This window comes from Castor canadensis, chromosome 11, assembly GCF_047511655.1.
Source record: "Castor canadensis chromosome 11, mCasCan1.hap1v2, whole genome shotgun sequence".
In the NCBI taxonomy this organism is placed as follows: Eukaryota; Metazoa; Chordata; class Mammalia; order Rodentia; family Castoridae; genus Castor; species Castor canadensis.
Genome location: NC_133396.1, coordinates 82,010,924 through 82,037,929, shown reverse-complemented (window position 1 = coordinate 82,037,929; position 27,006 = coordinate 82,010,924). Strand labels below are relative to the sequence as shown.

Sequence of the window (27,006 nt, the reverse complement as noted above, 5' to 3'; positions counted from 1 at the left end):
TTCAAAGAAGGCATTATGCCCATTGTACAGATAAGAAAACTGTAGCACACAGTTTTACATAGATCCTGGAAGTGGGATTTGAAGTTAGCCAGATTGGCCAGCATGCATATTACCCCTTTCCTTAGAATTCAAATTCCAAGCACTTTAGGATTGTAGACCTTTTCCAAGGAGGAAATATAATATCATCTGGGCCCCAAGACCTAAATCATGTTGTTTAGACTGGGAGAGAAAGAAAGGGGGAGGTGGTCATGGCAGGGTGGAGGCTGAGAGCCAGAGGTGAATGCAAGAGATGCTTTAGAGGAAAGACGTGACAGATGTTGGTGCCATCTTGGAAGGCCAGTAGTAAGAGAAATGAAGGACCCAACCACTATGGAATGCTTTTAGTGGACACAGCCACTCACTATGTGGACTATGCAAGAGAATAACATCCAATTTCAGCTCTGCCAGGAACCCAACTAGAATTAGACTCCTTCCTGCCTTCTCCTGGTTGCCTCATAATGTAAGTTGGTTAAACACTTAACACTCTTTGCTAGTGTTAATCCGCCTGTTTTCACAGATGCTAATTAATTTCACAGATGCTAATTAATGGTCAACTTACCTTTCAAAAGTGAATCCAGTTCTCCCTTGGTGTTTTTATGGGCAGAGGCAACAGGTCATTTCTGAAGCTCAGGAGGCAATCCTGGGCCTAATGCTTAAAAGACCCTTGGTTTGTTTCTCTTTCTACCAGGCAAGAGGAGAAAAGAAATGGAAAATGCAGCCTCTCTTCCTGAACAGTATAGCCGTATGCCTCTGGGGACAGCAGAGAGCTTTGGTTTTTATTAACTTAGCTTTGGATTTATCCTGGGTGACCACCCTCTGTTTTTTTGGCACGTGTGTCTCTCCATGTGTGTAGATATAAGTATCTCAACAGCCTTTGTTGCCACTTTAAGCAATTTTATAGTACATGGGAAAGGGTTTTGGAAGAGATCAGTGCTGAATCTGTGGTACTTGGTGGTTTGTGGCCTTTGAATGAAGGGAATCAACTTTACTCACCTGTTTAGGGACAGAACATTGTGACCTGGTATTTTTGGCTACACACTGGACTAGGGAACAATGGAGCTGACCTGTTCTAGGACAATATCACACAGCATGATGACAGAATGGGAAGAGAATTGACTTTAACATCAGAAGAGAACTGACTTTCACTTTTTAACCTTTGAATTTTTTCTGAGCCTTGTTTTCCTCTTCTATGAAATGGAGACAATAGTCATATTGGGGTATTTTTGAGCATTCAATGAGATAACATGTAAAAATGCTAGCAGATAGTAAGCATTCTATATTTGCCACTGCAGTGTTTCCTATATTTGAAGTGCTCTGTAACACCTCAGTTATTATGCTTCAAGGTGTGTTATTTTAAGTCACAGTCTGCACTTGGTAGCAGGAGTATAGATATCTCATGGCTGTCTAAGTGAGACCCCTGCGTAAATACCATGTATTCACTGCTCTCTTTCAAGTTTGCTTTACTCTTATTCTCTGTCCTGTGTGAGCTTTCCTGCTTCTCTGGCATTTGCTTCTCCAACAGCCTTTATTTCTTATTTTTTTTCTTGTCTGCATCTCCATGTTTTACTAGTCACTTTCCCAGCATCTTATTCTCCTTTCCCACTGCCATGTTTTTCCTTCCATGCTTGAGCCTTCTTTGCTTTTCAGTTTTGTCTTTCTCCTTCTCCCTTCATATACTGAAACATACCTGTTAAACTCGGGATTGAGGATGGAGTTTTTATTTCTAGCAGCTCTTTGTATGACATGAAAGAGCATCTCATGAGTACTTGGGTATCCTAGGAAACAGCTGTAGTTTCTGAGCAGTGCAGGTTCTGCACACTGCATTTGTAGACACAGTGAAAGGAGAGTTTCACGTCTGGGCAGAAGAGGAGACTCAGTGCCATGTGCCTTGCCTTTGTTACAGGAGGAAGCAGAACAGTGACCCATTTTCCTGTGGTTCTGCACCGCTTTACCTATCCTTAAAGTTTTTCTTCATCTCTCTCCTCTTGGCTTTACTTTTTTTTTTTTAATCTCTGTCCTTTTTTACCCCAGTTCTATTTTCCATGTTTCTCCTTGTTCTTTTTTCTTTTTAATTTTCCCTACTTATTAGAAGTTATACCACCCTATCCCTGATGTTTTTCTTTGACCTTAGAAAATAGAGTCAAAAGCCACACCAGAGATTCTTCTTTTCAGCTAATGGACAAACATGTGGAGAACGTCCAAAACTTGTACAGATTCTAAAGTTCTTTTTTGAGAGTAGGATTTCTTTCTGTTTCCTATTTTGAGGTAATGCAAATGTAGAATTATAGAGTCTTAAAGTCGAAAGAACTCTCCACTGGTCAACCCACTGTGGGTGCCCATCACTCCTTCTCCATAGCCCTGAGTTTGTTCTTGAATACAGCTAGCGCTGGGAGTGCCTCACAGCAGTCCACAGTGTGCCGGCCGTGCTGCTCCTTCACAGTCCCTGTTATGATTATGTTGTCCTACACTTGCATTTTTATTGGTACCTATTGATCCTGCATCTGCATAAACTTTCAGACAGTTCTGTTTTGAGTATTAAAGACTTGTCGAATATTGAAGGCACTTTAAGTATCTTCTTCTATACTTGAAATATTTCAGAGAGGTTCCTCCAAAAATAATTAAATACAATAAATCATTCTTGCTACCCTCTGACTTTAATAGAAAACCCAGTTTTCTAAATGACTCATTTCCCAGTGGTTCAGGATAGCTGAGAGTCCAGGAGAAGGTTATGAGAGATCAACAGTGTGTTCTTGCAGAAAGAAGACTAAAACCAGCAAATTTTAAATTAATCTTTATGACAGAAACAATGTTCATTGTGCACATTGTAGTTTCTAAAACACTCTTTTGTGTTGGTTTCATTTTGTGAGATAGGGTCTTGCCATGTAGCCCAGGCTGGCCTTGAACTCGTGGTCCTCCTGCCTCTGCCTCCTGAGTGCTGGCATGAACTGGCATGCTTGGTCCAGAGCACTCTTAATTCAGTGTGCAGAAAACTGTTAGAAACATCTCCCTAAAGAAGCAGTAAAACTACCCTGATGTAGCTAAAAGAAGATAACATATACTAATAATAAAGGTTGTTGCTGGAAGCAGCAGGTCAACAGAAAAAAAAAAAGAACACTCTTAATATTCATTACCATGTCATTTTATTTCTACAACTAGGCCATGGCAAATTCCATTTTGTAGATGAGAAAAGTGAGGCACCTAGAGTTGAGTAACTTGTAAAAAGTGGCCCAGTTCTCAAGTGAATGAGTCATGACCTTAACCTTTAACTCTTAGTTCTTTGTTATGTGTGTGTCCTTGTCTCCACCGTAGTACCTGCTTGGTCATGGAATTCCATGACATAAACTGTCTCATTAAGACAAGGCACTTGGTATATACAGTCTAATAGGATTCTTATGAATTTTTGTTTTCTTTTGTGTGTGTGTATTTCTGGATATATCTATGGAAGGTAGGAAAATGGAAGCAAAGAAACCCAGTCCAGGTCAAACAGTGGTTCGGGGACAATTGTAAAAATACTAATAATGTCAGATGACCATGGAAGTTACTGCCAACTGTGAGTGAGCATCAGTGTAATTGACTTGTTTGTTAAGAATTCTAAGTGTCCAGGTAAGAAAGAGTGAGTTACTACTTAATTGCAGTTAATCCAGAGGAATTCCCTGAAGGAGACAGGAGGTAAGGGAATTTAGGAAAACTTTAAAATAAAAAATGTGAGTGTCCGGTAGGTTGGAAAGAGGAGGAGGAGTTTGCCAAGGGGTAGAAAGGAGATTGAGGGACCAGGATTGGGACAGGTGTGGGGTGGATAGTGGGGACTTTGTATTGTTCTGTTCATGATTTGGGACTAGGATTCCAATATAATAACTTTTCTTTGTCTGCAAAGTGAAACCCAGATGGCTAAATTTAATTCCACTGACACCACGAGTGATTCACCCAGGCTCAGGTGCACCCACACACAGCTGGCACAAGCTCTGTGCGCTTTCCAGGCTGAGCCTGCTGCAGCCTCCCTGTGGAACAGGAGGGAAAAGACAGACTGTAGTAACCTTGCTCTTCTGTATTTCTATCCACAGCATCCTGGCCACTGCAGGAACCCACTTCAACACCCATGTGGACCTGAGGACCCTCCGGGCTGTGCGTGTGTTGAGGCCCTTGAAGCTCGTGTCAGGAATACCTAGTGAGCACTTGTTTTTTAATTACTGATGTGTCCTTAACTGGATCTGGGATCTAAGATAATTTGGGATAAATGGGAAACAATTCCTCCTGAAAGGAAGCCCTTGTAGTAATGCATAGTAGACATGCAGAAATTGGGCATAACATTTTGCACTTTTAAATTTAACTTTTCAGATTTAAATGATAATGGAATATTTTTATAGAAAATTTGGAAAGTAAAGAAAGCAACAAAAAGAAAATGAACATCACTCTTTATCCTCTCACTCAGAAATAACTTTTGCTAATACTGTGGTACATTTTTTCGTTCATTTCTTCCTGTGCATTTTAATATATTGGAATCATTACATATATGTAGTTTTGTATGCTGAAATAAGTATTTTATTTTCCTGACTTCAAAAATTCTGTATGTGTCACGCTTTACTTAACCATCTTATGTGACTGAACAACATATAAAAAAGATAGGTTATTTCTAGTTTTGAACTACTCTTACAGTACTCTGAAGAGTACTGCAAATCTTTTTCCAAATCTTGAATTATTTTCTTAGGCTAGAATCCTAGATGTACCATGTCTGGGTCAAAGATTGGGGCACTTTCTGAACAGTGGTTGTAGCAACTGTGCTTTACCCATAGTGGATGGAAGAACTGAGTTTGAGATAGAGTGACAGGGAGATCAACTTTCTCCCTGCTCTTGTCAGATTGATAGCTTAGCAGGAATAGGTCTGAAGTCTCCTTTAGGTAAGAAACACATTCTAACAATGTGTTTGGAATCCAGAAAACAATATAGATGAAACAGAAGACAGTATAACAGTAACTGATCAGAGAATGGTGAGGAGGAAGGAGGCGGGAGAAGAAGAAGATGCAATGGTGGTCCTCACCTTGACTTGTCCTGGCTAGCTCCTTGTGAACTTTCTCTGTCATCCTATGAGCAATGGATCCTTTCCTTGGAAGACTTGCCCTGCTCCTCCTCAAGCAGAGTGAACAGACCTGTCCTGTCAGGTGGTGCTGAGCGAGAGCTCCATGCCATCTCCCTTCCTCCCTCTAGGCCTGCAGATTGTGTTGAAGTCCATCATGAAGGCCATGGTGCCTCTTCTGCAGATCGGGCTTCTGCTCTTCTTTGCCATCCTGATGTTCGCCATCATTGGCTTGGAGTTCTACAGTGGAAAGTTACATCGAGCATGCTTCATGAACAATTCAGGTATGTGAACAATTGTTCAGAAGATGCACAGTTCATCTGCTTTTCCACGCTGGTCAAGGAGATAATTTCAGGACATGGAGCCTAGTTGGAAAAGTATGTTCTATCCCACTCCTCTGATTCTAGAGTTAGAATCAGAAATGCCCTAAGTCAGCAGCCTTCTTTTTTTTTTTTATTTTTATTGTTTTATTATTCATATGTGCATACAAGGCTTGAGTCATTTCTCCCAGTCAGCAGCCTTCTGAGGCACAATCAGCTTAAAGATCTCCACTCAAAACTGATACTGCAAAGCAAATACACTTCTAGGTTTGCAGTTGGAGGGTTTCAAATAGGCAGTTTCCATTCCCCATCCCATGGTAGAGGACATCAGAATGCAAACTAAACCCATCTGTCTGAATAAGATGCTTTATGCAGTAGCATCTTTGGCCACCAGGCCAGTGAGACCCATGAAACTTGACTTAGACTTGGGCCCCACTGGATCTATGGAGACAGCTTCCAAAATTTCATGTTCATCTCACATTCTCCCTCACTCTAGTTTGACCCACATGTAGTGTTGGAGACCTGAAGGAGCTTTTAGCTTGGTTTGGCAATGGGAGGTTGTGGGATGTACCAACCCCAAATTTTCATCTCTATATCTTATTTGTTCTTTTCAAGTTGAGTAAGTACCTAAGATGAAAGGGAGTGGGAGACAGGTTGCGGAATCCCAAATAGGTACCTTTTTTTTTTTGATAGTGATATTGAGGTCTTGAATTCAGGGACTCTCAGAGGCAGGGACCTTATCTCTTGAGCCATGCTCACAGTCCTTTTTGCTTTAGTCAGGATAGGTCTCGTATTTTTGTCTGATGCTGCCCTCACACCAAGATCCTCCTGTCTATAACATCTCTTGTCACAGACATATACCACTAATTACACCCAGCTTATTTGTTGAGATGGGGTCTCACTAACTTTTTTCCCCCCAGACTGGCCTTGAACCATGATCCCTTGATCTATGCTTCCTGAGTAGTTGGAGTTACAGGCCCAGTACCATGTGCCTTTACCATGATTTTTTTTTAAAAAAATTGTTTTGGCCGTACTAGGGTTTGAACTCATGGCTTTGTGCTTGCTAGACAGATACTCTACTTCTTGAGCCATACCTCCAGCCTTTTTTGCTCTGGTCATTTTTAAGATAGGGTTTTGCTTTTTGCCTGGACCCTGATCCTCCTGTTTATGTTTCCTACTGTAGCTGGGATGACAGGTATAAGCCAACTGTGCCCTGCTATTGGTTGAGATTGGGGTCTCATGAACTTTTTTCCCCCCAGGCTGGCCTTGAACCCTATCCTCTTGATCTCAGCTAAGATTACAGGTGTGAGCCTCCAGCTCCAATACTGTGTGAAACAAATCTTCAAATGACTTTTATTTTTCATTTTTACCTTTTATTCAAAGCCAGAGTCTGCTAGAAAAACAAGGAGTTAAAACCTACAAAAGGGGCTGTAGTTTAACTGTCCCCAAGAAACCTAGAGAAAAACTCGGGGTTTATTCTGGTATCTGAAGTTGGAAAATCAGTAAGATTCTGTCTTTATCTCAAAGTCTTCTGTATGATTCAGTCTCGCAAATTCCTGTGGTAGTTCAGGCGAGGAGGTTGGGATCTGCAGAGAGTAGAGGAGAGGCTCTGTTTTCAAAAGTGAATGGGAAACTTTGGGTTGCACACATGAAGTGAGACCACAGAGGGGAGGGAGCTGAGGCAAGAAGGGCAAACTCCTCTCTCTGGCAGTGAGTCACTTCTTTGTAGCTTCCTGGGGTAATTTCCAGCTCATGCTAATTACCATGTATTTTTATTCCCCACCCTCCAAATGTGTCTGCAGGTATTCTCGAGGGATTTGACCCCCCACACCCATGCGGTGTGCAGGGCTGCCCAGCGGGTTATGAATGCAAAGACTGGATTGGCCCCAATGATGGGATAACCCAGTTTGATAACATCCTTTTTGCTGTGCTGACTGTCTTCCAGTGCATCACCATGGAAGGGTGGACCACTGTGTTGTACAATGTGAGTAGAGCTTGGCGGGATGGGAGAGAGGGTAGAAGCCTGGAGGGAGGCTTCTGGGGTCGTTTGGGCTGCTCCATCTGGGGAAAGGAAAGACTGGGGATATGTTTTTTTGGGGGAGAGGAGGTTGAACTGTGAGAAGCCTTAGCAGTTCATATCCCTGCTTTGTCTGCCTTTTTGCTAAGTAGATGTACATAAGCCTCTTCATACAGTTAGGAGATTGCATTCTGTACTAGATGGGTGAACAAATGAGGTAAATGGATCACCTTAACAGTTATAGACTATTTTGGTTCCACATGGTGGTGGGGTACAGTGAGGTGAACTAGTAGATGTAGGGCTCTCGGTTACTGTGCCCAAAGAGCTCACCATCAGGTTGGGAAGCAGTTAACGTGGTTTTCAACCCCAGCTGCCCATTAGAATCAGCCAGGAGTTTTAGAAATTATATCGCCTGGGCTTCACTCCAGGCCAATTAAGTAGGAACATCTAGGGGCGAAGGCCTGTCATTGACATTTTTTTTTTTAAACTTCCTTGCTGATTTTAATATGCAGTTGCTGTCAAGAACTACTGCATTGCAAGTGCAGAGGAAACACGGTTAGCTGCCAGGCTCACCAGGAACACTTGCTGATAATTCAGCTTCCCATGCTCCCTCTGTGGACATTCTGATTTTTGGCAGTTTTGTATAGATGGTGAGAAGTGCCTTTTACAGTGCCCTTGGTGATCTTCATGATCGAATATGTTTGGCAGGTTTTGAGTTGGTATATAAGATAAGGCTGTTTAGCTGCCTGTCAGGGATGTTGGGGAATTCTGCAGTGAGACAGAAATTAACCATGGTGACCATGAAGTCTTTTCTGCCTTCCAGAGTCTGATTTTGAGAAATCATGAGGGGTTGGAGCTGTGTATGGTTTCATGCACATGGAACCTCACTGGGCAAGGCAGTTTAGGCAGATGGTAACAAAGAACTGTACCCTCTGTGCACCCAGCAGTGCCCCCAAGGCAGCTGCTGTTAGAATGGCACCTCTTTTTTTTTTTCTAATTTTTATTTTTTTATTATTCATATGTGCATACAATGCTTGGGTCATTTCTCCCCCCTGCCCCCACCCCCTCCCCCTCCCTTACAACCCACCCCACCCTCTCCCTCTCCCCCCAACACCCTCGCTACCCGGCAGAAACTATTTTGCCCTTATCTCTAATTTTGTTGAAGAGAGAGTATAAGCAATAATAGGAAGGAACAAGGGTTTTTGCTGGTTGAGATAAGGATAGCTATACAGGGAGTTGACTCACATTGATTTCCTGTCCATGTGTGTTACCTTCTAGGTTAATTCTTTTTGATCTAACATTTTCTCTAGCTCCTGGTCCCCTTCTCCTATTGGCCTCAGTTTCTTTTAAGGTATCTGCTTTAGTTTCTCTGCATTGAGGGCAACAAATGCTAGCTAATTTTTTAGGTGTCTTACCTATCCTCATATCCCCTTTGTGTGCACTTGCTTTTATCTTGTGACCAAAGTTCAATCCCCTTGTTGTGTTTGCCCTTGATCTAATGTCTGCATATGAGGGAGAACATATGATTTTTGGTCTTTTGGGCCAGGCTAACCTCACTCAGAATGATGTTCTCCAATTCTGTCCATTTACCAGTGAATGATAACATTTCGTTCTTCTTCATGGTTGCATAGAATTCCATTGTGTATAGATACCACATTTTCTTGATCCATTTGTCAGTGGTGGGGCATCTTGGCTGTTTCCATAACTTGGCTATTGTGAATAGTGCTGCAATAAACATGGGTGTGCAGGTGCCTCTGGAGTAACCTGTGTCACAGTCTTTTGGGTATATCCCCAAGAGTGGTATTGCTGGATCAAATGGTAGATCAATGTTTAGCTTTTTAAGTAGCCTCCAAATTTTTTTCCAGAGTGGTTGTACTAGTTTACATTCCCATCAACAGTGTAAGAGCCTTTTTCCCCGCATCCTCGCCAATACCTGTTGGTGGTGGTGTTACTAGTGATGGCTATAGAATGGCACTTCTTATGCTCACTTCCTTAGCCTGCCTTTGCCTTAAGGTCCCTCTGTTCCCCTTGGTTCTTCTCTTGATCTCTTCAATCTGATTCCACATGTGTAAAACTCAGTAAGTGGGACACAGTGTGGATTATGTATATAAAGCAGTCTTTAGAAGGAGTGCTGGATGTCATTTACACTGGAGGGAAAGAAAATGCTATGTCTTAGGGGAGACTACCAGATTGTAATGCCCACAGAGCAAGGATTGTGTGAATCCTGTACACGTGTGTACTTAGCAGATGGCCAATATAGTCAACCTTCCTTATTCATAGGTTTTTTTTTTCTTTTATTATTCATATGTGCATACAAGGCTTGGGTTATTTCTCCCCCCTGCCCCCACCCCCTTATTCATAGGTTTTGAATCTATGGGTTCAACCAATGGGGATTTAAAATATTCTAGAAAAATGTTAAGTTGCTGCTGACATGTGCTGTGTAGTATAGGTGTGTCTGTACTAATCACATATAGATTTTTTGTTCGTGTCATTATTCCCTAAACAACACAGTGCGGCACATACTTACATAGCATTTGTATTGTATTGGGTACATTAAGTAATGTAGAGATGATTTAAAGCATATGGGAGGATATGTGTAGTTATTTGCAAATACTATTTCATTTTATATAAGTGACTTAAGCAACCTCGGACTTTGGTATCCATGGTGGTCCTGGAACCAGTTCTCCAGACACCATGGCTAACTTTAATCTGTTCCCATACAGGATAAGCAAGGCAGAATCGAAAAGCTTGGCAGAAAAGAGTCACAGGCTACTATGCTAAAACTCCAAAGGGCAGAAGTCTCAAGGACCAGCCAGTGCTCAGGAAGGCCAGGGTTAGTTGTGACCCAGAATGCTTTGGAAGACACTCTAGGATTCTCACCAGCTATGGGAGGCAGCAGAAAGGAGGGAAGGAAGGCCATGTTGATGAGCACTGTCACCCCTCATTTGAGATGACTCCTTAAGGTCATCTCAGATGAGCCAGGTGCCTCAAGAAATTATAGCACTAGTCTTGCAGTGGCTAGTGTCATTTGTGGGGTTTTGGCAGTGATGTACTTCAGTTATATGTGTAGACTCACCTAAACGATGTGATAAATGCACTGAAAGCGTAAAAGGAGAAGTGTTGCATTTGAGAATACAAGTGTGATCTGTCGGTCTTGTTTAGCCAAGGCTTACATGGCTCTAACACATGCAGGAGCAAAGCTGAAGAACTGTTCAGCATTCTTGCATTAGTCTGTCCTTCCTCCCTTCTTTCCTCTTCCCTCCCTCCCTCCTTCCTCTATCCTTTCTCCCTTCCTCCCTCTTTCCTTCCTTCCCTCTTTCCCTTTCTTTCTTTCAACATACATTAACTGAACAGCTACTATATACTAGGCAGTGTGCTAAGTACTAGAAGGAGCAAAAGTGCCATGATCCCTGCCCTCGTGGTCCCTCTTTAAATTCCCATCCCTCCTTTTATCGTCAGCCATTGCAATGGAGGTTATACAAAGAGACAGTGATCTTTCTTTCCTGTTTAGTTTTGCTTCACAGAGGGAGCAGGGAGAAGACAGACTGTAGATCCTCTGAAACTTCTTGTTGTATCAGCTCCCAGGGCTGCAGACTCACACCCTCTGATGCCTGTTAGTCATTAAGCTTCAGTTTCCTAAAGACCTCCTGCTATGCTGATGGCTGGATCTAGGGATAGGAAAAGTAGTTGAGCTGTAGGATTGGTTCCCAAGAAGTACTTAGTGACTCATGGCCAGAATGAACTCATTTGCACTCTGAAAGGACATTACTTTTCAAAGCACTGGAGCTAGAACCGGGCATGGAGCCAGGAATTACTGGCAGAGGTGATAGCAATAGTTAGGTAGAGCTCTATGCCTTGATTCAGGGGAATTTGAATGAAAAAGGTGCCCAATTACCAATCTGTGGAACAAAGACAAAGTCCTTCCCTAAGAGAGCCAGCAAAAGCTAGGCTTCAATGGGACAAAGCCCTGGGGCATGAAGTATGACCCAGTCAGGGCTCTGTTGTAGGAGCTGGACACAGTTCCCAGTCTTAGGGTCTCCTACCACTGGAAGGGAAGGCCCAGAGAGGCTGACTGTTCCCACACTTGGGCATAGAGCTTAACATTTATGGTGGAGTCACATCATATGAGCTTTTTATTTACCCCAAGTCAACCATTAGTCTTGGAGAGAAAAGGGGTTGGGCAGAAGGAGGAAAGTAACCATGTAAACAAGTCTACCTACCATTCCTTTCAGTGTGTTATGCCCATTGAAAGTTGGAGACAGTGCCTAAATCTTGGATGAAAATTTGCAGATTCTAATATCAAGAGTATCTGACTTTTTTTTCTATTTAATTTTCATTTATACTTTGTAATGAAAAAATTTGTATATATACACACATAGTGGTTGCACACCGTGAAATTAACGAACTAGTTAACTTAGTATTATTACTGACTTGCTCTGTCTGAGCCCGGGGTTTTTGTCTAGCAATGTCGAAGGATGACAGTTATATACAATGACAGCAAGTAAAGCAGGAGTTTATTGAGATAGAAAATTAGCAAGGAGTAGAGCTCCCCGAGCTTGGAGGGGTCCCAGGAGAGGGTGCTGGAGAACTAATATGGTTTTATCCATTTACCCCAAAGCTAGCTCAATCTCTATGCTAATGAGGTGTGCAGAAAGCAGCATTCTGGTTGGCTGTGCCCTCAATGTTCTAATTGGTTGTGCTTTTTAAACTGTGGGGGGTTTGAATTCTCTATTAGTCCATGTAGTGTCCTCATTCTGGTACATCCTGGTTTTTCTTCTTTCTGCCCTTTAACATCACAGCTAGGTCATAATTGGGCTTCCCAGGGATTCTTTTGTCTTAGTTATACTGAATTTTAGCTAACTGCCTAACCTACTTGCTCAGTATGAGAAGTACAGGCATACATATATGTATGTTTCTGTACACAGAAATATCACTCACTGATCTATTACCACTCCCTCCACCAATAAAATGTATCATTTTCTCTTTTTCCCATTTGTCATTCCAGAAAGGTTCAGTCCACGCATACAAGCATACAGAGCACTTAGAGAAGGGAGCCCTATTTCCCAGTCCCTTGTCCATTCTACACAATGGTGGCAACAAGTATGCAAGATTTATTGGTGTCCATTACTCCCAAGCCATAGGAGAACTTTCAGGTTTACATACTACAAAGAAGTTCTCTCAAGCATGTGGGCTCATTTTAACCATTTCGTGTTCAATGTAAATGTCTCCCTCTGGTTGTATCCCTTTTCAGACTCTTCCCAAGGGCCACCCTTGACTTTGTATTGCTTTGCCACTGATCACTATTATCTGTATTTGCATGTGTCTTTTCTCATTATAATGTTTTATTGTAAGGGCGTGGGGCAGTTGGTTTCCGTTGTCAGGGCAACCCAGAGTTGCCCAGGCTCAATTTAGTTTCTACCAAAATTCCAGCTCTGCTTGGTTAAACTCCAACTGTATTCTTGGCTTCCCTCTGTTATGTGGTGGAAAGAATGCAAAACAGTCTACATTTTTGCTGACTGCTTCTACCTGTTTTTACTGTCTCTCCCAAAGGCCTTCTCAACTTGCAAACTCTCCCTATACCTACTAATTTAATTGACTTTATTTCTCCTAAACTGATAGGTGTTCTTTTTCCTGCACATATGTTCTTCCTCGAATCAGTGCTGTTCACTCAGCAAATGTTACTGTGACTTTGGTATTAACGTCTAATCCTCTTCACTGGGGCTAGGTGTGGCCAAGAGAACTGACTTTGTCCTGATTGTGATCTCAGTCTTGTTCTCCTTGTCATTCTACTTTTATGCTGTCTGCTGATTCCATCAGCTGTTTTTTTGTATCAGGACTAGTATACTGATTATAAAGGTTCCCAGTCCCTGTCAGAAGCTACTCAAGTCTCTGCTTTTAAAGTCCAGTATTTTCATTTGCATGTCTGTAACTCAAGCAGTGTCTCTTCTCACTTGCTGTTGATACACATGCAGGTGCAGAGATTCCTGGAACTGTGCTATTCCTACACCTTTGTGGGTTTGCCTGCATCTCTTGTTGGGACTGCTTACGATGCTCTGAGGTAGGAGGAGACTTTAAAATTTTCACTGGCTTTTGGCAAAAACGGGCAATTTGTAACCTGGATAGGCATCTTCTGAGCATCTTCCTACTCTTCAACAATCTTTTGGTCCATAGCAATGCCTGTGACTCTCTTTTAAGTTGCCTTCTCCCAGCTCACATAGTTAACACATGCTAAATTTGTTAACATCTGTCTATTCTGTGTTTGTATCATTGAGATTTTGCTTAGGGGTGTTTATGTGTAAGCAAGTAGAGTGAATGAGATCATATCTTGGGGTTGATGACAACTACCTTTTCTTGAAGTACTTCTGATGTTTTGGTTCTGGTTTGACACTGGTTTGACACTTTGGGTTCTGAGGTCCTTGGCACTAGGAAATAAATCTACTCATCTTTGTTTTCATTATGCCCCATCACCTTCTCCAGGTTCCCTGGTTATAGTGGAACATAGGCAAACCTCATTGGATAAGTAAGTGACAGGAGCCTGTGACCATGGTATGGAGCACCAATTCTGTCCGGGGATCAGATATACAGTAACATTTGTCGACATTTGTATCCAGTGTCAGTCATGCTCTAGAATAGACTACTTTTTCCTCCCCACATTACTATCTGCCATCTGGCCTTCCCTGCAAGAATCTGGGACCCTATAGCACAGTTGACACTTGTAATCTGATATCTGTGACTTGTCAGATCCATGGAGGGATTCTGGAAATGAGTCTTCAGCCTTTCCCATGAAGGCTGGGAGGCAAGGTGTGTATGCACTTAATGAGGAGCTATGCTAACTTCCTCCTAATTCCTCCTGAGTTGTGGGCAGCACCCTATTTGCCAGGCTCTTCAAGCAGGAAAGAGGGTAGATGGAAGGAGAAAGTGTTTCCAGAACACAGTACAGACTTGACATTCATAGTAGTTACAAACTCATTCATCGACTCATTATTCATTTAGCAAGTATTTAGTGAATGCCCTTTATGTGCCAGGTACTGTTCTAGATGCTGGGGATACACAGAAAATAAACCTAGAAAGGTCCCTTCCATTCCAGCAGGAAAATTTCCACAGAATTAAATAACCAAAACATGGACTGAATCAGATAGTGATAGGTGCAGTGAAGAAAAATTAAGTGGGGAAGGGAGAAGTTGGTTTTACTTCTAAAAGGAACTGCTGTGGTGGGGGGGAGGGCACACTGAGAAGATGACATTTGAAAAAAGATTTGAACTAGGTGAGAGAGTGAGCCAAATGGTTATGTGGGAGCAAGAGTGTCTCCATTGCTGGGATGGCAGTACAAAGATCCCAAGATGAGTATGTGTCAAGCAGACTTGCAGAAGGAGGCCAGTGTGTAGGAGTGCAGCAGTTGAGGGGTAACACCAGGAAATGAGGTCAGGAGGAGATGGGGCAGACAGCCAGATCACATGGACCTCCTGACCATTGTAAAGACTCTGGTTTTTACCCTGAGTGAGATGGGAAGCAATTGGAGGGTGTGGAGGAGAAAGGCAACATGACTTGAGCTACTTTCCAAAGAAGATCTCTACAGCTGTTTTGCCGAGAGCAGACTCTAAAGGAGCAAGATTGGAAGCAGGGTGACAAGTTAGGAGGTCAGTGTGATGACCTAAGGTGGCATAATGAAGACTGGGGCTAGGGAGGTGGCAGTGGAGGAGGTGAAAGGCGGGTGGTTCCCAGTGTGTTTTGAAGACTGAGTTCATGGGATTCTCTGGTGGATTAAAATGGGTATGAGTGTGACAGAAGACAGGAGCTGCCATTCACTAAGTTAGGGAATGTTGTGGGGAAAAGATTAAGAATTGAGTTTGGATGTGTTAAATTTACCATGCTTATTTGGTATGGTAGTAAGAGGATGAAGTTGAGTGAATGAGTTCAGGGTAAAAGCCTAGGCTGAAGATGTAAATTTGGGAGTTTTCTGTGTATGGATGGATGGCAGTTAAAGTCTCCAGACTGGATGAGATCACCAAGGAATTGAATATAGACAGAGAACAAAGGAGATTCTAGGATCAAGTTCCAATGCAAGGTGTGGGGGTGACAGTGAGTTACCTGCTAAGACAAGGAGCAATAGAGATGAAAGATGAAAATCGGAAAGTCTGGTGTCCTCCTGGGACCTATGGAAGAGAGTGGTTCAAGGAGAAGGAAAGAGGGGACAGTCAAGTCAGTTCTCTGAAAAATTGTTTCCCTGTTGTATTAATATCCAGTTAAGACAAAGTGCATGTTGTAGTACTTTACTAATTTCTTGGGAGTTTATGTAAGTTACATCCATGGGTTTTCTTTAATTCACATTCATATTTATTCTTTTGAAAACTCTTTGCTCATTTGAGCCAAATGCTGCTGATGAAAGATGAAATTAACCACCTCATGGCAGGAGCAGTTTGAGTGGAGTGGGAAGGTTTAAGAGAGTTGAAACAGTGAGTACAGACCTTTATGTTGTTTTGTTTGAAAAAAAAATAGGGCAGATGGAAATGATCCACTTGAGATAAAAATCATTGCTGATGATGGGGAGGGAGGAAAATTGGTGGAATGATCTCCTTGAGCAGGTGTGTGTAGAGGACTGGCTTCTAGGTCACAGTAGAAGCTTGGCTTAGGTAGGAGCTCTGATCGTTTCTCCATAGTACGAGGAGGGCAGGCAGAACAAATGGCTGCAGAGGCTGGTCTGGGGGTAGATGTGGTGTTGGAAGCTTCTACAAATTCTCTTCCAATTGCTTCTGTTTTCTCAATGAAATAGGAAGTAAGGTCATCAACTGAGGGTGGGAGGAAGAAAATGTTGGAAGTTCGAGGAGAAGATATAAAATAGTTTTCTAGAAGGATGAGGGAGTAAATGGAGTAGGAAAATGTGTCTGATTCTGAGCAGCATTAAGGACCTACCTGCAGTCAGTGGTGATGAAGTTCAAGTGAGACCAATGAACATAAGGTGGTCCCCTAGCCCCTCATTCAGCCACTTTGTTGGGTGGAGAGCTGGCTTTTCCAGATCAGTTTTGCCAAATGAGTCCACTAAATGAAAGAGGGTCAGGAATGTGCTTGTAGCCTGTCAGTGCAGTGGGGACTAGGCAAGGAGGAAAGGGGTAAGGAGAGAGACTGAACACAGAGAAGAATAAAAATGGCCCTTTTTGAAATGCCACTCTTCAACCTGGTAGACAAACTTACTCTGTGGAGTTAGTTGAAAACCCTGTTTCCTTGCATAGAAGTAGCAAGTATTTCTTTATTTATTTTTGGTTTCTTGTAGTACTAAGGTTTGAACTCAGGGCCTTGCTTTACCAGGCAGGTGCTCTACCGTAACTTGAACCATGCCTCCAAGTCCTTTTTGCTTTAGTTATTTTTCAGATAGTATCTTGTGTTTTTGCCAGTGCCAGCCCAATAGCTTCCCCAGTAGCTGGGATGACAGGCTTGTGCCACCACCACCTTGCACAGCTTTTTGATTTGGTTGAGATGGGGGTCTCTCTAACTTTTTTCCCAGGCTGGCCTGGAACCAGATCCTCCCAGTCTCTGCCCTCTGAGTAGCTAGGATTATAGGTGTGAGTTAACATGCCTGGCAGGTTTTGGTTTTTCTGTTTATTTATTTTTGATTTATTTATTTATTTTTTTGGTTGTTGTTTTGTTTTGAAACAAGGTCTTGCTACATAGTCCAGCTGACCTCAACTATGCAATCCTCCTGCCTCTGCCTCCCAGGTGCCTCAACATGCCTGGCTGCAAGTAGATTTTGAAACCAAATGTTCTGATTTGAAATTGCATGCCCTCCCTGCCCCTAGTGAAAGGAACGTGCACACGTGCAAGGGCTGTACCCGTGCAGAGAGGCTGTGAATGCAGCGCCCTGCACACCCTCTGGGACTCACTCCTAGGGCACCTGGTCCTCCTTCAGCTCAACTCAGAATGTTGGCTGGGAGAACATTTAGGGACTAAAAGCCCCCAGGCCTAACCACCTCCCTCACTAGCGTTTTACTCTCAAATCCTGTTTTGCTCCTCAGAGTATTTTAACTCTTTTTATTTTTAAAACACACATTTTGCTTACAGCTGCTTCTGCTGCCTACAGCAGCCAGTTCTCCAGGTTAATTGCTTGTCCTCTTTGGAAACCCTGCCATGCCTTTCTCTTGTGCCCTGCTGGCTGAGCCAGGAACCCCTGGCCCCAACAGTCTACTCCCTGGCTCCCTCTGTGGGAAGAAAGTGGAGTTGTATTTCTTTCTTCTTCATACTCATTACATTTCCATCCATAACTGACTCTGTCCTGAAATTATTCCTATTCTTTGCATATCCATCTTGGTTTCTTAACAATTTGCCAAACCAGAGGTGCCTTCATATTTTGGATTTATTCCAAATAGGCAGTTTGCCTCCTGATCTGGTGCCTGAATTTCATACCATGTGCCAGGCTGGTCTCTAAGTCTTTTGTCTGTGTAGAGTTATTAAGCTGGCTCTGGGCTCTCTTGCTTGCTTTTAGTCCACTCTAATGCGCAGTTTAATTTCTAATTCATGGCTAAAGGTGTCAGATGTCTGATGTGTCAAGCAGCTGTAGGCTATGATCTCTCTGTTCTGAGGCAACACTAGACCTTAGGTGTTCTGTTGCCAGGTCTAAGGGACAGAAATTAACTGGAGGTGGTGATTGGTGACTCAACAGCTGTTTCAGGTACTTTTCACTGAATCACTACAGGACCCAAATGCTTACAGAATCTCAGCCAGGTACGGATGGCACAGCATCAGTCTCAGGCACACTGGGAAAGCCAAGAAGTCTCAGGTTTTCCTCAGTTGATCATTCACTGGGAAAGTTTTATTCAGCAATGTCTTTCAGCATTCTTCTGTGTATGAGCCATCATAGGGTCATCCAGGGCAATGACTACAGTTGCAGATTCCTGGGCCCTCACCTGGATCTAATTCACCAGGTTCTCCAAAGGTAGGATGAAGGGATCGGTCTTTAACAGGCTCCCTCAGGATTCCAAGGCTGCATTGCAGTTTGAGAATCACTGTTCCACATGACTGGCCTTGCTAGGCCCAGGGAGGGTGAAATGGCTGGCAAAGTGTGAAGGAAAAGTCATGCTTGGCCTCCAGCCTGCCCCTCCCACCAGATGGATTTGCATGAGTTTCTGCTTTGTTCACCATTTGTCTAACATGCAGTGATTGGCACACAGTGGGCTCTCAGGAAGTAATTGATCCATCCAGAAGGAGTGACAAGTCCTGTGCAGGGGTAACCACAGGGCAAATGGAATATGGTGAACAGCTAGGTGATGCATAATGAGAGATGGACCAAGGGGGCTGGCTAATGCAAAATGAGCTTCCAGAGAAGAAAGACCTGGGTGGACAATGCCTGTTGGACAAAGATAGCAGAGCTCTTGACAGTCCATTGGGACGTCATTTACCTACTAGGCACTGAGATGTTGTATCTGAACATTTTTTAAGAGACAAGACTCAGAAACTGACTTTCAAAGGTTGGTGGGTGGGGCAAGGGTTGAAAGTACTAATTTCCTCTCAAATACCATCACTTAATCCTTCCTCATTTCATGTCTGTTGAAAACAATGTGCAGAGATATCTGTCTTCCCACTTCCTCAAGTTTTACAGTTAGATGCCAGCTTTGTCTCAGGGCTGAAGTTCCAATCTGATGCTTCTGTTGGCCTACCTTCAGATATTCAATTACACCTCAGCCCCTTCCAGAGAGAGAGGGGACTAGGTGGGAGTCTGTCCCTCCTGCGTGCTTAGTAGTAGGAACTCCTCTTTATTTCTGGAAAGCTTTTTTAAGGGGTGCCTAAGAAACTCCCTCCCCCTGTTTTGTACTCCCATTGTCTGTCCAAAAGAAGAAATGGTTTGCTGCTATCATGGGGAGGCAGAGAGGTGAAGTTAATGACAAGGAAGAGGTTTTTGTGAAAAAGACTGGTAAGTATAGTTTGATCAGTGATTTGCTTAGGAAGGTATCTGATGTGGGAAATCACAACACTCTGAAGAAAATAAAGAAGCCACAGTGATGAGACTGACCCCAGAAGACCTGGGATGTTTCTGATTTTCTTCCCCTTTAACTGCACCTGGGTCCCTCCCTCACCCTAGGAAGCAGGAGCAAACCAGTTTAGCGCCTTCTGATGGTCAGAGAGGACCACTCAGATTCTCATCCTCTGAAGCTCCTCCCTCCCCTGCCGTCTTTTCTCTCTCTATCTCCCCATTCACTATCTCTAGACAAGTGGCCTTTGCTTTTGATCAGGTACTGAACCAGTGGAGATCCATGGGTAGTCCTTGGTGGCATCTATAAAATTTGTTTCAAATTTTATTTTTCAAATGTATCTTTTGTCTATCATAGTTCCTTAGATCCAAGTTGTTAGCGATTATATGATTTATCAAAAAATTTACTAATGGCAATTTGGGAGGAGAGGGAAACCCACTCCAGTCTGTACATTATGTCTTCATGTGTCTGAGTTCTAAAACCTTCAACTATGAAGAAAGATATCATAAACTTGAGGAAAAAGAAAATTAAGAGAAAGCTCATTTAAAAAGACACGTGTTATCACTGCCTTAGAGACCACATTTTCCCACTTGGAGACTGCACAAGGGCATCTGGCTTAGTTTGTTTTTATACGGACTTGAAGTCAAGCTTTCTCTGCCATCTCTGCATGCATTTGAACTTCAGTGAATGCGCTGCTGATTAGAAAGACTGCCATTCTATGATAGTTAGTCTTTTTAAAAAAATTCAGGCCTGAACTTGTTTGCGTTCATAAGGTGATATAAATGAACACACTATTACTTTTCTGTATGATTCAAGATTTTCTCAATACTGTGAAACTAAAGTAAAATACAGAATTGAGCTATGTGCCAAGGCTGATTCAAGACTGTAACAGTTATCTCTAACTTCTATTTCGAGATTTATCATCCCCAAATCCACCTCAGTTTTTGAATGATATTAAATAAATGTTTTGCATCATAAATACATTGTAGTAAATGCATAAAATACACTTATGCTGAATGATGTCCTGGCCTTAAGCACTGATGTTCCGACTGTTTGAAAAACAATCACTTCTGATGGTAAAGGTGGGTATAAGGTAGGTGTGAGGAGTCTTGGTTGCACCTTACGCTGTGTAGTTTAGGCTTGTTTTTAAACTCTGCTTTTGTTTCCTTATATGTAAAGTGAGAATTATCCTGATACCCACCTGTGGAGCTGTAGTGATAATTAAGTGAGATAACATGGATAAAGGCCTTTCTTTGCATGTGCCTGGCACATAGAACCGTCTTGGAAGATACTAAAATTTCTTTTAAAACCTATCTATTCATCTAGCAGACAAGCTAGGTAACTTCTTCCACCCAGGACACAAATCTACTTGTCCTTTCAGGCTGGTCCCTTCCCATCTCTCAGACTGTCTTTGCATCTTTGCCAACCTTGAATCAATGTTCTTGGAATTACTGGAATTCATTTTCTTCTGCACAACACTGGTGCCACTTCCCCAGCAAGACCTCTGGTGGGCTGTGACTGAGAAGATGAGGGGAGATCTTTTCTCTGCACTCTCTCCCAGGCCTGAATGTCAGAGGCACACAGCACACACACACAGGGCACTTTTCCCACATTCCCCCATTTATTGGTTGTTTGTAGGTATTCACGTCCCTTTTCCTTGTGTAAACATCGTTCTGTCTTCCAACATCAACCACAGTGTACCCTAGTCATGGGTAACTGTTCAGTAGGCATCAGTTGATGGGTTCACTTTGGAATAGCTCTGTGAATCCACCAAAGATGCCTTGACCTCAGACTGCCCAGGCTGTCAGGACACGCAAAAGGGTGTGTCTTCAGATGGGTTAGCTGTATTAGGAGGGACATGCTAGTGTTTGACAGTGACAGTGGGTGGCCCCACTGCCACTGTAGTCTCTCTTTTGCTGCTTCACACCAGCTCAGGCTTCTCCTGTGGCAGGTAGAGGGAGGAAAAGACCAGGAAATGGAGGGAAAAGTAATTTATTTCAGGGTTTACGGAGGGTTGGTTATAATTAGCAGTTTATTTCTATGACACAGTTAACCTCCTTGGCTGAGAACCTTGCTCTGGAATGCTCTTAAAGGGAACCATACCTAGGCAATCTGAAAGATGATTACGTCTTTAGATTAAAGGGAAAAAAAGCATGCCCTATTCTGGAGGAAGGCCTGTGATGGGGAAGATTCCTTTGTGTCTTCTCTCTCTCTTGCTAATCTTTCTCTCTCTGTTGAGTCAAAGGCTAACTTTGACTCTAGCCTTTTACAAGTTCCATTTGTTACCTATGTTCACATCACATTAGGATTCAGTCCTTGCACTGAGATATGGGAATGGCCATTGGATGTCCGCCTGCCACAAGCCCCATGATTATGGACCGAATCTTCAGCCTCTCTTTTTGGATATTGACTCGATGAGTAAAGAAATGTATGACCTCAATCTTCTTGTCAGCAATATGGGGGTAATACTGACTGTTGTTTTTACCTTAAAGGAGTCTCAGAGCAATTATGTGAGATAAACCATATGAACACGTTTGAAAAATGCATTCGTCTCTCATTGTATGAGTGCTCTATGACTTTTTGCTTACATGATCTGTGCGCTTATAAACTCACTTTGCTAAGTGAGCAGATTTTTTTGTTTTTCTTATTCAACCAGGGTGTCTGGTTGCTTCATTGGTATGTAAGGCAAATTCTCCCATCATGTTTTCTGTTCCTTAGCATCTGTTTGCTCTAAGTCTCTGTTCCATGTACTGAGTGCCCTGTGTTCTTGCTTAGAAATACAGTTGTTTATACACATATGAATAGCATACTCATATTTGATCTAAAACTGGCTTCAGAGCACATCCTAAGCATTCTGGTTCTTGCTAACTTGCATAACCTCTGAATCACTGGGGAAATGCTGATGCTGTCACTGCTTCCACATCTCAGTGAGCTTCAGGACGTCTCGCCCTCTGGAGGTGTTGAGGCAGACCTGCATTTACCCATGGCAGTGTTCCTTTCAGTAACATAAGGCATAGGTATACTGCAACTAAGCCCGGGGTGAGCTCTTTACCAGGTTAGCATAAGAGAATAATGACAATATGGGTTTTCATAAAATTAAATTTGTTCATCTTGAAATTGAATTTAGAAATTTGAAATATTAATGTCCTATCTTGGCAAAAATAAAGTTAACCCAATTGCAAAGCCAAATTCTGTGTTTTTGTTTTGTGAAAATTCTGTGATCTTTGAAAACTAAAGATAAGTCTGTGCTAATGTAGGTTTTTATCTTTAGGATAAGTCAATATAATCTATTAATGTAATTATATTGGTAGAAATAATTCCCTTTTGAATATAGATTATTGCTGTTAGCGGCTTGATGTTTGAGTTTTCTTTTCTGTTCTAGTGACATTGAGGTTTTTATGTTAATTTTAAGAGGAATGACTACAATTACTAAATGAGTACCTTAGAGGCCAGGTATGGTGGCTCTCCTCTGTAATCTGAGCTCCATGGGAGGGAGTGATCAGGAGGATCTCAGTTTGAGGCACAGGTAAAAACGTTAGCAAAATCCCATCGTAATAAATAAGCTTGATGTGGGTGGTGACGCATACTTGTAATCCCAGCTGTGGGGGAGGCATATGTAGGAGGTTCTTCATCTGAGGCACCCAGGGCAAAAAGCACCAGACCCTACCTGCAAAATAACTAAAGCAAAAAGGACTGGAGGTGGAGGGTGTGGGACTCAAGTGGTTGAGCACCTGCATAGTAAGTGCAAGACTCTGAGTTCAAGCCTAGTACTGCCAAATAAAAAAAAAAAAAAAAGGAAAAGAAAAACCCTCAAACCAAAACCAAAAACATGAGTATGTCAGAAAGCCAGTTAGGCTGGTACAGTGGGTATGATAGGAGTAAGGTAGTAGTATGTGTTGGGTTACACTCAGAGGACCTGGGTCTGAGGCCAGATTTTATTTCTTATCCACTCCTCCTGCCCTGCAATGATTTCAGGTAAGACATGTGACCTATGAGACTCATTTTCCCCTTCTGTTAATTTAGAACCCCAATTCAGGACTTAGTTTACACTGTGGTTGTAAGAATTAAGAATACATAAGTAAGAGTGCTTTGCGTAGCAGGATCATGCTTTATAAATTTAAGGTATTACTAAGATACCTGAAAGTTACAAGCAGAGCATTCATGTTGGAGGATTTCTATTATTGAGTTTACAATGCAGATTTTTCGCATATCATCTTTAAACATGTTTTGACAGATATGGTCAATGGGGTCCCTTGGAAGAAAGGGAGAATATATAATCAAAATATTATTAGGATCTCTCTCTTCCTTTTGTGCACAAAACATAACATCATGACCTTTTTCATCTGTTTCCTTGATGGTATAAAACAAAGCCTCCCACCTGAGGAGTTTGTAAGAAAGCAACAGATTTCTAGGTAGAGCAGAGATAAAGGGGAGTGTGGAGTTGGAGTCCTTTCCCCAGGGAATCCATCCTTACCCAAATGATGGTGACGAGTGTCCCAGAGATGCCACCAGATGCTTTATTGAATCAGAGCAGCCAGCTGTCTTAACAATTGGAAGCAAAGCAGGAAAGGCCCAAAGGGCAGCAGGTAGGTGCTCCCCTAGGAACTCACACTTCCTGCATGCACACATTCAAGTTTCCAGCATCACATGCTGCCGCATTTTCCAGAAACTTCCTTCTCTGAGTGTTCCCAGTCAGGCCTCTGTCTCCCACATTCCATTCTCGGTGACAGGTTGCTCTCCCTCGGTAGATGGCATTGGCTCCCTCGGAAGCATGCTGCAGGACCCAAGTTGGGAAGGAACAGCAAGAAGCAAGCATGGCTAGCCAAGTCACTAAGATGACACTCCCCTAACAGGAGGGTGTCTGTGGTTCCTGGCACAGCAATCGCTATTGCCTACAAAGTCAGCAGTCTTGATCAACCCTTTACAGCTCACATCCACCAAGGGACACCACCCTGACCTGCCATCCTTAGGACTCTACACAGCTGTAACTGTGAGCATGCCTTGCCCAGGACAGGTTGTAGTTGACAGTGTTTGGGCTATGTGTGCCTGTGTGTGCCACAGAGAGAGTGGGGTGCAGGCCTTTCCTTTATACCCAGGTTACTTATTGCATTTGTCTTATGACTTCCGTTTAGAACCTTTAGCATATGGGGAAGTGGGTAGTGAGGAGGGAGAAGGGTGGGAGACATGGAGCCTGTTTGCAGGAGGGTCTCAAACACTCTCGGTCTCAGGCAGTTGTGAAGCAGCCTCCTGCGGCCATTTCTTATTATTTTTAAATTTATTACAAACAAATAAACAATTCCCTGTTGAGGTAGGGCCTAGCCCTGCAGATTGCATAGGGCCTACAGTGAGCTGTCCCATCTGGTTCCCTGCTTCTGTTCCTGCTTGTCACTACCTGCCCCTGGCCTGTGCAGACAAACAGAGTGGTCAACAGAGAAGGAAGAAATGTCATCAGGGCATATCACTGTCACGCCATCCAAATCAGGTTTCGGGGGGGGGGGTTTCATTTTCATGGAGTAGTCTCCACCCCTTGCTGGTGCCTGTATTGAGTGAATGCACTTGTGAACCCGTTTATGCTCAAATTTCCTGCAGGCCTGGGTAGCTCCTGGTCATTTTGAGAGACTCTTGGTTGATCCAAATTACTTGTGAATTCTCTTTTGTTCAGATTTGATAAAGGGTCTTCCTTGAGTTCCAGAAGTATTGTACATAATTCATAACATGAAGCAAGATGAAGTAAGAAGAACAAGAAAAGATAATAACTAGGAATTAAAAGTTTCCAGCTTTGTTACAAGCTAGGAGAATGAGTCAGTGGCACATATGTCCTGAGGGAGAGCATTGCACAGGCTGGCTTTGGGATGGGGGCCTGAGTGTCCAAAGCAGAAGGAGTGAGGATTTCCTGGAGGAGTGGAAAGAGGGGGTGTGAGTGTGGGGGAGGCGGGGATGAGGGCAGGGAGGATGGGGCTTGTGGTGAACTCTAGCTCTGTACTGCCCACCCCCAAGGAAGGAAATATCCTGGGTCCTTAATCATCCCCCACCTCTCATTCCTCTCCTGGTTTAATTAATTCCTGTTCTGATTTGGAAGATCTTACATATCCTCCACTGCCATGGTAACCAAACTCTTTTATGAGACCCACCCCGCACTCAGAGGAGCTTACCACCTCCGTGGGACTTGGATCTTTCGTGGCTTTTGCAGTCAGGGTCAGTTCAGTCATGAGCAGAGGCTGGTTGCATGTTTTTATGTTTTTTAATGTGGCACACATAGCCTTGAGAAAGGAAATAAGTTGCTCTTGCCAGCGTCATTTTGTTTCCCGTGGCTTCAGTTGCCTCTTGTCCCTTCACCACCGTGAGTGAAGGCTCTTTCCATTTTCCATTCATACGTCTGTCTTTCTCCTTGTGTTACTTCTCCCTTAGGATCAGTTTAACATTAGGTTATGTCACAAAGAGAGCTGAAAGACAGGGAATATGGATAAGCATGCTGACTAACAATTATCTTAACACCTACTGCATGTCAGGCACCTTACAGGGCACTTTACATATATGACCTTTAATTCTTCAGAAGCCTTGAAAGTGACTCTGACCAGTCTTCATTTGCATTGAGCTGATGGAGGCTTGTAGAGGTCATGTGACCTTCCGAAGGTCATAGAACTAAAAGGTGGAAAGCCTAGTTGGAAACTAGTCTTAGTTTTCTAGTGTTAGTCTAGAAAAGCACTGGGTCTTTCTGCTACTCCAGGCTGCCATGGTTTAGAGCAGAATGGAAGAGAAAGGGAGTGATTTTGGCATTTCAGCCTAATTTACACTCCAAAAAAGTAGTGTCTGCTGGGCATTGACAGGTAGAAAAGACTTTGTTCCTGCCCTCAGGGACAGGAGACAGACTGTGTTGAATGGATGCACTGATAAAGTGTTCAGGTTCTTTGAGCGTTATGGACCAAGGGTTGTGGGAGCCAAAAAGACAATGGTGAGTGTTCTTCCTGAGGTGGTCAAGAAAGCTTCATGGAGGTAGAGGGAATTTCAGCAGGAGAGAAGGGTGTGTGGGAAAGGGGAAGACTGAACAGAGCCTGTGAACTTTGTAAAACATGCTTGGGAAGTGACCACAATAAACAGGGAAATCTGGAGGAAGAGCATTGTGGATGGAGGATGGGGGAGCAAGGGCTAGGATCCAAAGTGGTTGCTTAGCAGGTTCCGGGAGCAGCAGTGAGGCTGGAGCTCTCCAAGAGGTCAGAGAAGCAGTTAGAGCTAGGTTATGTCAGGTCTTGTAGACCATGATCAGAACTTTGGATTTTGTCTTGAATATGATAGAAAAAAAGTCTTTGAGCAGATGTTAGAAGATCTGATATATGTTGAAAAATCACTCTGCCTGCTACATGGAGAACGGGCCATGGGGAGGGAAGAGTAAAAGCAGGCAGCAGGCAGTGGCCTTGGAGTCTGAGATAGTTGTACTGATGGTGGAAATGAATGGTGGTTCCAGTGGGGTGCATTTGGAAGGTGGAGCTGGCAGGACTTGCTAATGGGTTGAGAATGAGATAGGAGAGGTGAGGGGGCATGGATGAGTTTCCTGATCTACCTAATGCAGTAACAGTGGTGTCATTCACTGAGGTGGCAGAGCTG

At 43.1% G+C, this 27,006-nt stretch overlaps 1 protein-coding gene across 11 annotated transcripts in view; it reads left to right on the top strand.

Moving 5' to 3' along the window:
* Cacna1e (calcium voltage-gated channel subunit alpha1 E) overlaps positions 1 to 27,006 on the top strand; it is a 477,885-nt gene that overhangs the window by 248,790 nt on the left and 202,089 nt on the right. For all 11 annotated transcript variants that reach the window (XM_074047300.1, XM_074047306.1, XM_074047299.1 and 8 more), the window contains 3 exons: positions 4,101 to 4,204; positions 5,242 to 5,394; positions 7,233 to 7,414. In XM_074047300.1, coding sequence (XP_073903401.1) covers positions 4,101 to 4,204; positions 5,242 to 5,394; positions 7,233 to 7,414 — 439 coding nt within the window. The remainder of the gene's footprint in view (positions 1 to 4,100; positions 4,205 to 5,241; positions 5,395 to 7,232; positions 7,415 to 27,006) is intronic.